Source organism: Hyposmocoma kahamanoa, unplaced genomic scaffold (genome assembly GCF_003589595.1).
Source record: "Hyposmocoma kahamanoa isolate Upper Pololo Valley unplaced genomic scaffold, ASM358959v1 128, whole genome shotgun sequence".
In the NCBI taxonomy this organism is placed as follows: Eukaryota; Metazoa; Arthropoda; class Insecta; order Lepidoptera; family Cosmopterigidae; genus Hyposmocoma; species Hyposmocoma kahamanoa.
Genome location: NW_020653456.1, coordinates 467,383 through 479,407, shown reverse-complemented (window position 1 = coordinate 479,407; position 12,025 = coordinate 467,383). Strand labels below are relative to the sequence as shown.

At 38.1% G+C, this 12,025-nt stretch overlaps 1 protein-coding gene across 1 annotated transcript; it reads left to right on the top strand.

The window, feature by feature from the left end:
- The first annotated feature begins 4,677 nt into the window (after positions 1-4,677).
- Positions 4,678-9,885, top strand: LOC113240236. Its single transcript, XM_026477485.1, has one exon. It carries the CDS (start codon positions 4,678-4,680, stop codon positions 9,883-9,885), a length of 5,208 nt encoding a protein of 1,735 aa, XP_026333270.1.
- The last annotated feature ends 2,140 nt before the right edge of the window (positions 9,886-12,025 follow it).

Sequence of the window (12,025 nt, the reverse complement as noted above, 5' to 3'; positions counted from 1 at the left end):
TTTGGTTAACAATGTCCTAAGACATATTATATTGTAAATTTGCGAAGTACGGAACGCAGTATCTTACTTCCCGTAAAACTATCAAACCACTCACGGAATAGGCGCATATCTTTCTACTTAAATTTTGTTTGTAGTACCCCTCCCTATCAACCTCTTGGTTATACGGGAAGCACACTATTACCGGTGCGAGCAAGCAAATTCAGTCCGGTCTCGACCCCCAGATCAGCCCGTTTATACAGACTTGGGTTATCGACCCCGGATGCACGTATAGCACCTTCCCAATTGTCCTGATAGGTACCGGAGCTGTGGGAATACTTACCGTTGTGCATTGCACAATTAGCAATTGCCACCGCTAAGCCGTTGAATCACGTATACTGTACTCCAAAACACAAATCGTTGACATTGATTAAAAAATCGCTAACCCGACAACGAACTGGCCCGGACACCGTCTGCCGTTCATAAATATCATCTGAGCAAAGACTATTACGGTGTGGATCTCAGCCAATGCAAGGCGGAAATGTGGTATGGTCAGAAGGAGATGGCGTGACGAGCTAGATGCTCTTATTGCATAGAGATTAGGATTCAAAATGCTTGCCTAGGATATTGTTACTATGTGCCTATAAGAGAACATATCAAATCATATTTAATAAAAAAAATAAAGAACTAGTCATGCACAACTGTCGTTGTCTTAAGTATTAGTGCTGTTTGCATACGTTATTTAAAATGCAAGCATCAAAGTATCTATATAAAAAACTTAACCTCAAATGAGACAGAGAGAGAATGCGCAATATGGGTCTCCTGCTCAAAATGCTGAAAATATCTTTGTCTGTTACCCGGGGTTGTTTTAAACATTCTGCATCAAAAATTTGGAACTATCTGCCTCCGCCGCGTAAATCAAGCACTACCAACGTTCAAACGGAAACGTTTTCTGTGGCTGTTTACAAACCAATCTCGGGTCGCAGGGTTTGCGCAATAGCTTGTGTTTGTGTATCTGTTCTGTGTATTTTTGTATATTTCATAATGTGCAATTTAAATTTACTACTATTATTGTTATTATTATTCAATTTGATTATTTTCATATCTAAATGTTGTATGTGTCAAATTAAATTTAATTTATTTAGTGTCTGTTAGTGTTAGCATTTGAATTCCATTTTTATTTTTTAACCGATTTTAAAACGCCTTGAATTGGAGAAATAGCAAAATCAACCATTAAAGTAATTGCTCCTAAATGAAGTAAGGCGCTATTTTTAAAAATGAATCTTCATGCGTGAACAGCCACCCTTCGAGGTGGATGATTTTCTTCAAAATGAAATTGGACCACTATGGAAGTACCCCCTTTCCAACAAAGAAAGAATCATGAAAATCGGTTTACAAATACCGGAGTTATCGCGTAACTAACATACTAACAAAAAAAAAGAACGGACATACAGTCGAATTGAGACCTCCTCCTTTTTTGAAGTGTGAAACGTTGCTCGATTCATGCGTCCCTGAAAGCATACCACACCTAGAGGTGCCGGTGATGATTTTATACCGATTTATCGGACATCCAAGTAAAAAAAGGTAAAAGAACTAATATTAATTGCTATTTCGGTAACTACTCTAGCAAATCATAAAGTTTTTAATGCCTGCGTCTGTCACTTCAAAAAAATAAACAAATTCAAAAATACGTCACGACGATCGTGTGTGTTATTGTTTGGGGCTGGTGATTTCGGTGTTTATTTATTGAAAACATACCGTAAGTAGCGTTTTTTAAGTTTACTCTGAATATGTTTATAAACTATACTTTAAGGAGTAATTTCATGGTAAACGTTAGAACCACTCAAACGGAATATTATCATATTTATCCAAGTACACCAAAAATTTCATTAGTGCTTCTTAAGTGCAGGATTTTCGGTGTATTAGTGCATTTTATTTGAGATGTTTTTGTTGGTAGTACGGAGAGTATTTATTTAGCAATGCAGAATAATAATTTTATTTATAAAAACTTGTATTTAAACTGAATGCTTTTCTAATTTGCGAAACCAGATAGCCGCCATTTTGCGGTAGGTTTATCCTTCCTTTAAGGGCCGTGTAGGTGGGGGCAGCGCATCGCGTGAGCGGCTAAGCCACGGAACGAACCAGCGGACCTCACGAATTTTTCTATGTGCTTGTTGTCGGATCTTTGTATTTGGTTTTCAATGACTTTTTAGTCTTTTCATAGATTTCTCATGGGTGGCGCTACGGTTACTAGGTGTTCGATCGTTGTATTTATAATAGACTTTTATTAATAATAGCCGTAGCGCCATCTATGAGAAATCTATGAAAGTATTTCACCACCCAGTTAGGTAACTTTACAGCTACCAGCCCTGGCTAGAGATGTCGCAATTAACTGGTTTAAATTTTAATTTAAATTATGTTGACCTTAAACGCGTTGTCGCTATCACTGACCATAATACCTTTGAAATACTAAAATCGAGGTGGTTCGAGCAAACTCGGGTAGCATAATTATACAAGTAAACTCAGACAAGTGACATTTTGGCCCAGCCCTGTGTTTAAATAGGCCCAAAGGAACCTTTGATTCAATGGACTTTGTGGACCGAAACTATTCACGTTAACGTTCGTTCATTGGTGTTTTCTCAATCAAGTTGAAGTTTAACGACTTCGGCGGCTGAACATCAGTGCTGCAAGCGCTGGATGAAAAGATTCCAAGTTCGATTTCTTGTCAGATTAATTTGAGAAACGAACTTTTCTTAATTGGTTATGTTGTTCCCGGTGTGGATGCTATTGCTCTGGTAGTCATAGTGCAGGGGTTCTCTTGTTTGAGACACACTTTCCTCGGAGCATAGGGTTGTTACATTATTATTTACTTGTACGTTAAGGTTGTAAATATGCATAATTTGAAAAAAAAAATTTTTTTAATTAATTATAGTATTCCCGTGCTATCTTGAAACAACCTTTGTTATATGCAGTAGGAGCTTGCGTATTGGTATTTTTATACTAGTCTCGTAATTGATATCTTGATTATGGAGTATGATTATGAAATGGAAATGAAATGCTAAACAATTCTGATTTTAAGGCAAACTACCACAAACACAATAAAGAAACACGTCTACTATTTGTTGTTTATTTTTAAACACTAAAAAGCTGGATGAGTACTGTTTTTTACATCACATTTTTTTGTCCGGATTACGTAGAACTTCTAAACTAAGTAACTTGAAGAAAGAGTTAGATAAAACGCAATTCAGAGGTGTAAAAAGTTTTCTTTTAAAACTTTTTTTAGGAAGTTTTTGTAAACGGTAGTGACGTAGATGGATACCTATTTTTACAGGACGAACGTGGAAAAATGTTGCGTTGATAAATAGTGTTGAAGTGATTGATTAGCACCGTATTGCCACAGAGTAATAAAACAAGTAGTGTAACTCTATAGAAACCTAGCAGTGTGGCTTGTATGTGTGCGCGTCCGCCGTGCGCCATGTATGAACGCACACATTCGCATAATGTCGCGGTGCACTCGAGTTGTACACTGACAGCGAGTGGGGGTCGGGCGCGTGTCGGGTCGTGAGCGCGGTGGGTGTAATTTCGTGTATTGATATGGACGACAAAACACCACGAGCGGGCACGGGACGGGTGCAGATCGGGTAAGCAAATAAGTACTAATAAAAACACATTTAATTATTTATTTATTTATTTATATTTTGGAGGGCACAAACAGCTTATATTACAATAAAATAGAGACTTAATTAAATAATTTGAAGCAAAACAGTTCCCCACTGATAAAAATACAATAATATTTGATGCATTGATAACAGTAAGACAATATAACATTAACATTAACAATATAAATATAACATAACACACTGTTAATACTTCTATTAACATTATACATAAATTTAGTTAGGTAAGACGCCGATAGATGGCGTTGAACCTTTTATGCAATTTTCTAAAACGCGCTATTGAGTTGTTCACGGAAACTGTATAAATGTGGAGTGATTTACAAATAAAAACGTATTATTGGAACATACAGGCTGTTTCATTTTGGGTATTTTTGGGACGCTATACATGGTCCTTCGAGTTGCCGGTTTAATACGGCGCGAAGTAGTACTTGTACATCGTCCATCCCGGCGCCAAAGGAGCAACGGATTGTTGCCAAAGGTGCTTTGGCCTACGGCAACAGGAGGCGGAAGAAGGCGTCGTCACCGCTGTGACAACAGAGACAGCTACGGCGCAAGGGGTGCACACCTGAGACATCTACCGGACGAGACGGAAGCAGCGCGGTCATTCATAGTCATTTGGTTTTGCGCGTGAGTTAGTGTCAAGAAAACCGTGAGTACAATTTGAATCTTATCTATCAAGTGCATTAGTGAAGTGAAAAAAGTTAAAAATTTTGCAAGTGTTTTGGACTTAGAATAGTTTGCAAAAAAGTGAACCGACGGGGAATCCATGCCCGTTTTCGGAGCAAGTAAACTTTGCCAAACACTTAGAAAAATTGACATCATCGGACTTGTGATATTTGTCAGTACTGTACGAGACTTAGTGTAAATTGGGACAGTTATCCAACTCTTAGAATATTTATGTGAATTCTTGTCAGTTTATACTTGTGTTTTGTTCACGTGGAAAGTTATTGTACTCAGTTTGGACCAAATTGTAAATCTAAATAAGTAATTATATCTTTACCTCTGTCTTTAATTAATAGTAATCATGGCTGAAAATTACACTAAGATTCAGGAAGACATTGCTACGAAAATATTTAAATCTAAATCAAATTTCAAAAAATCGCCAAAGGATAGACTAACTTTATCTTATATCGAAACTCGTTTGGAAACTTTAGAACGGCAGTGGAATGAATTCATTAGTAATCATCGAAAAATTGTATATGAGATAAGGCGCGAAGAACTAGAAAAAACTAGTTATTACATATCTGATGTTTACGATCAAACCGAAGAGATATATATCGAGTACAAATCGCTATTAAAAGACACATTGTTAAACCTGAAACCTAGTCTCAATCCAGACAAAGGGGATGAGAAGAAGGGTGGTGAACAAACTGCAGTAAAGCTGCCTAAGATCTCAGTGCCGAAATTCTCAGGCAAATATTCAGAATGGGTCAGTTTTCGTGACTTGTTTACCTCCCTTATTCATAACAATCCCAATGTAGATGATGTTCAGAAATTACATTACCTGAAAGGTTGTGTAATTGGTGAGGCAGAACAATTACTTCGACACATACCGGTTACTTCTGACAATTATAAGGTTTGTTGGGCACAGTTGGAGAGTCGTTACAATAACAAAAGGTATTTAGCTAACAATATTTTGAAAAAGTTGACTTCTCAAAAGGTCCTGGTATCTGAGTCAGCTAGTGCTATCAAACAATTGTTGGACACTACCAAGGAATGCCTACATGCATTAAAAAGTATCGGGGTAAACGTTAGTAGTTGGGACATTATTATAATACACCTCATTAGTCAAAAATTAGATCCAGAATCCCGTAAACAATGGGAGCAGAAAATTAGTGATTCCAACAGTGATTTACCTAATTTTAATCAATTTGGAGAATTTTTACAAGGTAGGTTTAGATCGTTGGAATATCTGGATACAAAGGTTCAAAAAATTGAAAAGACCAATTGTGCTCATGTTGCGACTACAATCATAACTTGCAGTTTTTGTACGGAAAATCACAAATTATATAATTGTAAGAAATTTGCTAAGGAAAATACTGACACGCGACGTAATTTCGTCCAAACGCACCATTTATGCTTCAACTGTCTCGGTTCAGATCATTCGGTATACCAGTGTACAATATCTACAAGGTGTCGTCTTTGTAAGAAAAAGCACCACACTCTACTTCATCCTAAAATCCCTAAATCAGTTCATGACATAAAGACTGATCAGCCTGTTGATAATAAGGTTGCGGCTAAGTCAACCCCACCGCAGACTCATATCGAGTCCCCAATTCCCCAAGTAGTTACTACTTGTTTTTCTAACACAATTGGACAAGTCTTATTGGCTACTGCTTTAGTAAAAGTAGTGTCACCCAAAACGAATTCTGCATTCGTTTTAAGATCGCTGCTTGATCAGGGATCTCAGGCTTCGTTTATTACGGAATCGGCTGTACAATTGCTGGGTCTCAAAAGGATACCAGGGACCAGTATAGTATCAGGTTTAGGCGGCGACCAATCGACTTTAGCTTCAAAGTCGTCGGTAGTTATAAAAATTCAGTCCCGTCTTGATCCAAGCTTTTCTATTACGGTTAAGGCTCATGTTTTAAGTAAACTGACAACTTTTCTACCAAGTAGTAAGGTTTTTGTTCAAGCTTTACCAACACTCCCGTCCATAGAATTAGCTGATCCATCGTTTGATACACCCAACAGAATAGATATTCTTTTAGGTGCTGAGGTATATAGCCAGATCTTGTTGGAAGGTTTGATCAGAGGTTCTTCCGGCTCTGTCGTTGCACAACACACAAGACTCGGTTGGATCTTATCTGGTAAAATACACAGCGAAAATCAAGAAATCAACCATGGCGAGACGTGTCTCAATGTAGTAAACCTACATTTAGCTCAATCAAATGAGAACGAGCTTCTCAAAAAGTTTTGGGAGCTAGAATCCGAACCATCCTTTGATAGGACTAAACACTTAACTCTAGAAGAGAAAAGGTGTGAGGAACTTTTTGTTAAAACTACTAGACGCGATGAGTCTGGTAGGTACATCGTCAAACTACCCTTCAAAACGGAAAATCCACTTTGTCTACACGGTAATCTAAAGAATATCGCGCACAAGCGTTTTCTCATGTTAGAAAGACGTTTGTTGAGAACACCCAATCTCAAAACTGAGTATTCCAAGGTCTTGGAGGAGTACCTCAGTTCGGGCCATGCAGAAGTGGTAAAACCAAGTGAAGTGGTCAAAAAAGGAGTAGTATATCTACCACACCACGCCGTGGTTCGTCAAGATAAGTCTACTACAAAGGTTCGCATGGTGGTTGACGCGTCATGCACCGATTCTAATGGAATATCACTGAATAGTGAATTAATGGCGGGTCCTACTCTCCAACCAGAATTGCGACATTTGATAATGCGATGGCGGTGCTACCCGATCGCTCTTGTAGCCGACATTGTTAAAATGTATCGGCAGATAAAAGTGGCTGATGAAGACGTAAATTTTCAACGTATATTTTGGCGTGAAAATCCAGATGTCGCATTACAACATCTTCGTTTCTTGCGAGTAACTTTTGGTACTTCCTCAGCCCCATTCCTTGCTGTTCGGTGTCTCCAGCAGCTAGTCAACGACGAGGGTTCTGAATTCCCATTAGCGGTCTCTAGAGTCCTTAATGAATTTTATATGGATGACTTGATGACCGGCTGTCATTCCATAGCTGAAGGATTAGAAATTTACGAGCAAATTACTGCTTTGTTGAATCGTGGAGGATTTCCACTTCAGAAGTGGTCAAGTAATAGCAAGGACTTACTGAAGGTAATCAAAAAGGAGGCAGATGATGTAAACCAGAATTTGGAACTAAAGACCGACGACGTTATAAAGATTCTCGGTCTGAAATGGAATAGAGAAGCTGACGAATTTCGTTTTACGGTCGATCTCCCTCCTTTGCAAGCTCCTGTAACAAAACGAAAGATGATCTCTGATATTGCTCGTCTCTACGATCCTTTGGGGTGGATAGCACCGGCTATCACCACAGCCAAAGTTTTTATTCAACAGGTGTGGCTATCCAGCGTCGATTGGGATAGTGAACTTCCGGATTCAATTCTTAAAAACTGGACGAATTTTCGAAACAATTTGAAAGCGCTCACGGAGTTTCGAGTACCTCGATGGATCCACTCCAAGAAAGACGACAAGGTATTTGAATTGCACGGGTTTTCAGACGCATCCAATGTGGCGTATGCAGCAGTCGTCTACGGGCGCATTATTGATGAACAAGGAAGAGTTCATGTACATTTGATCACCTCCAAAACCAGAGTGGCTCCAATCAAACAAGTGTCCATCCCACGCCTAGAGCTGTGTGGCGCGGTATTACTAGCCAAGCTTTTAAATGAAGTGGCAGATACTCTTCAAGTACCTAAGGGGAATTTACATGCATGGACCGACTCATCAATTGTGCTAGCCTGGCTAAGTAGTCATCCTAGCCGGTGGAAGACCTTCATCGCAAACAGGGTATCGGAGATCCTCACCATTACCGATAGAGATCAATGGTCTCACGTTGCCTCTAAGGAAAATCCTGCAGATCCTGCATCTCGAGGAACACAACCGTCGGAATGTGTTGAGAATTTGCTCTGGAATCAGGGTCCCGAGTGGCTGCATCTAGAAGAAATTAATTACGGAAAAAGCGAGTTGAAGGATACAAACCTGGAAGAGAGAAAACCTAAAATTATGATTCATGTTACTACAAGTAACGAAGAAAACGATGAGCTATTGTCTCGATTTTCGTCCTTAAGGAAACTTACCAGAGTGCTGTCGTTCTGCCGAAGGGTCCTGCGGTGGAAAAAATCTGAAAAAGACAAAACTGAAAATATTAATACACAGTTAACAGCAAAAGAAATCAACGATGCTTTACTTACCTGTATAAAAATGTGCCAAAAACAGAGTTTCTATGAAGACATTGATAATTTGCAGAATCGTAGAAAATTAAATAAGAAAAGCAAACTTACTTCTCTGAATCCATTCTTAGACGCAAATCAAATCCTCAGAGTTGGCGGAAGGTTACAAGGTGCTCAGGTCAATGAAGACATGAAACACCCGTTTATTCTCCCTCACAGGTCGCCGTTGACACAATTAGTGATTGACGAAGCACATAAGACTACGTTGCATGGAGGGCCTCAATTAATGCTTAACTATTTGAGAAGCCGGTATTGGATTATTGGTGCAAAGAGTCTCGTTCGTCGGTTTGTGCACAAATGTGTGACTTGCGTCCGCCACTATGCTCAAACGAGCCAACAAATGATGGGACAGTTGCCCATATCAAGGGTAACCGCACATAGACCTTTCCACAGATGTGGCGTAGACTATGCTGGCCCAATCAGCGTGCGCCTTTCAAAGGGTCGCGGTTATCACTCCACAAAGGGCTATATATGTCTGTTTGTGTGTATGGCCACAAAAGCCATACACCTCGAAATGGTCAGTGATATGACTGCACAAAGCTTTTTAGCTGCATTTAAAAGGTTTGTTGCACGAAGGGGTCATGTTGCAGATTTGTGGAGTGATAATGGCACTACCTTTGTGGGAGGCGCTAGGGAATTAAAGAAACTGTTGGATGCGGAAAGGTCTAGTGTTGTGGCTGAAATCGCGGATTGGATGTCTTCAAATGGCACTAATTGGCACTTCATCCCTCCCCATTCTCCAAACTTTGGAGGATTGTGGGAAGCGGGCGTGAAGTCAACCAAGCACCATCTCAAGCGGGTCATAGGCAATAGCACCCTCACATTTGAAGAAATGACAACAACCTTGTCACAAATTGAGGCGTGCTTAAATTCAAGGCCTATTTCTCAGTTATCTAATAATCCAGGCGATCCAAATCCTTTAACACCCGGACATTTCCTAGTAGGTGAGCCATTAGTGCTCGTACCCGACATTAATTATGAACATGCCAACATTAGCAATCTCAAAAGGTGGCATCTTACTCAACGTATGGTCCAGGATTTTTGGCGTAGATGGTCTCATGAATATTTGACGCAGCTGCAGCACAGATATAAATGGTCAGACCAAATCCCAGAACCTGAAGTTGGAAGTGTTGTGCTTGTTAAAGAAGACGACCTCCCACCTGCCAGGTGGCTTTTTGGTATTATTACTGAAAAACATCCCGGTTTGGACAAATTAACGCGAGTAGTCACAATTAAATATAAAGGTAACTTTATTAAGCGACCTGTGTCGAAGTTAATCGTTTTGCCTTTAGATAGCGAGTGATTTAACGAACACTATAATTTACTAGTACTTACAATTAAATGTAATTTTAAGGTGTAACTAAGTCGTAAGCTTATTTTGCATTGTTGTTATCTTTGCACATTACACAATTTATTGTATTTTAATTTAGAAGTTAGTTTGTTCCTTTAGTTGAGCAAAATTTTTCGTTTACATTTATAAAGTAGATTTTTTTTCTGTTTCTGTTTATGCTTGTATTATTTCCGTTTATGGACTTGGTCCATGGCGGGCGGAATGTTAATACTTCTATTAACATTATACATAAATTTAGTTAGGTAAGACGCCGCTAGATGGCGTTGAACCTTTTATGCAATTTTCTAAAACGCGCTATTGAGTTGTTCACGGAAACTGTATAAATGTGGAGTGATTTACAAATAAAAACGTATTATTGGAACATACAGGCTGTTTCATTTTGGGTATTTTTGGGACGCTATACACACACACACACATACTATTCACACTATACAAATAATGTATCACCACTCAAACCCGCCAACTCACTGTATTCATAAAAATGAATTAGTTAAATGTTTCTTAACACACGCACAGCTAGTGTTAAATAAGTCAAAATCGTAGATGGCAGAAAGTTTGTTAAAGTTTTTGCTCGCATGCCATATAAACGAATTGCGTTTATAATTTTGTAAAGCTACAGGCAAATAAATAATTGATTCATTGCGTAAATGTTTAGTCGGGACCTTTAAATAAATTTCAGATAGATAGATGCTCGGGGCAATCAATTATTTTGGTGGTAATTTTAATAAGATAGTTTATATCTGCTATTTCACGTCTTAATTCAAGGGGAAGTAAATGGTGTTTTTTACAAGTGTCTAAGTTGTTCGAAGAGTGATACGGCTGATTAGTTTTGAAACATAAATAACGAATAAATTTTATAAATATTCTAATAATACTTAGAAGTATATGTATACTTCTGAAGGCATAAAACAATTTTAATATAATCTTAAGGTCATAAGGATGTCGTCATTATTATTTATATTTGTATATTATCGATCTTGAAGATACTAACATTAATTTGTCGACAGTACTTATAAATCATTAAACGAAATCGGAGATACGGTTCACTGATCAAGGGAATACGATCTGTTTGCTCGAGACATATCAAACAAGTTGCGATGTCGAGTGGTACGCTTTAATAACCTCCCCGGAGAATTCTCCTATCTAGGGTAAGGTTGCGTTAGTCGTACCATCGCCTAAGTCGTACTCCAACGATATTTGGTCTCACATGCGTGGGAAGTAATATCTAGTAATATGAATTTTAACTATTAAGTTAAGCGAGTAAACGAAAATAAACCGGCGCGCGGCGGCCGGCCCACGTTCGTGTTGGGAAAAATATGAAAGAGTAAGTTTTTGCATTGTTTTCTTTAAAATATGTCATTCATTCGGAGCTATTCCAAGGAGCAATACGGTGGTAAACTTATTTTTTTGGTATTTGTCTATTTTTGACGTATTCTAGCATTTATTTAAGCACAAGCAAACGGCATTTTTTTTTGTTATATAATAACGCACACACTCAACATAGCCCCGCACTAGGGAAACCCTGTGTCGCGGGTGCCATGGACACACAAATAGACAACCACAAATTACACCCAAACTCACGAGAGAAATAAATGTAGGCCATACAAATATTTCTCCCGACCCGGGAATCGAACCTAGGACCTCTGCGTGGCAGTCCGGCATGGTAACCGTTCGGCCACGGAGGCAGTTAAATATATAACAGTAATTTTTATTTTTGAAATTTTGAAAGTGTCGTTGCTTAAGTCGTACTTGTGGAAAATTCCTTAACCGTACCGGTACGAATTTATGGAAATTATTTCTTAGCTTTTTAGCTAAATAATATATTTGTACACAACAAAAGTAATTTTTTAGTGCCTTTATTATATAATATGCTTTTATTTGATTACCGAAGCATGTTAATTTTATTTCAATAGAATTTGTAAGTTCATTTCAGGAAAATTTTAATTTTATTTAATTAAAATTTATAATTTTATTTCAGAAACTTTCGCTTATAATTTTTTTTCATTACAATTTATAATTTTATTTCAGAAGAAATTATAATTTTATTTCATTACAATTCATAATTCTATTTCATAAGAGTTTTAAAATTTTT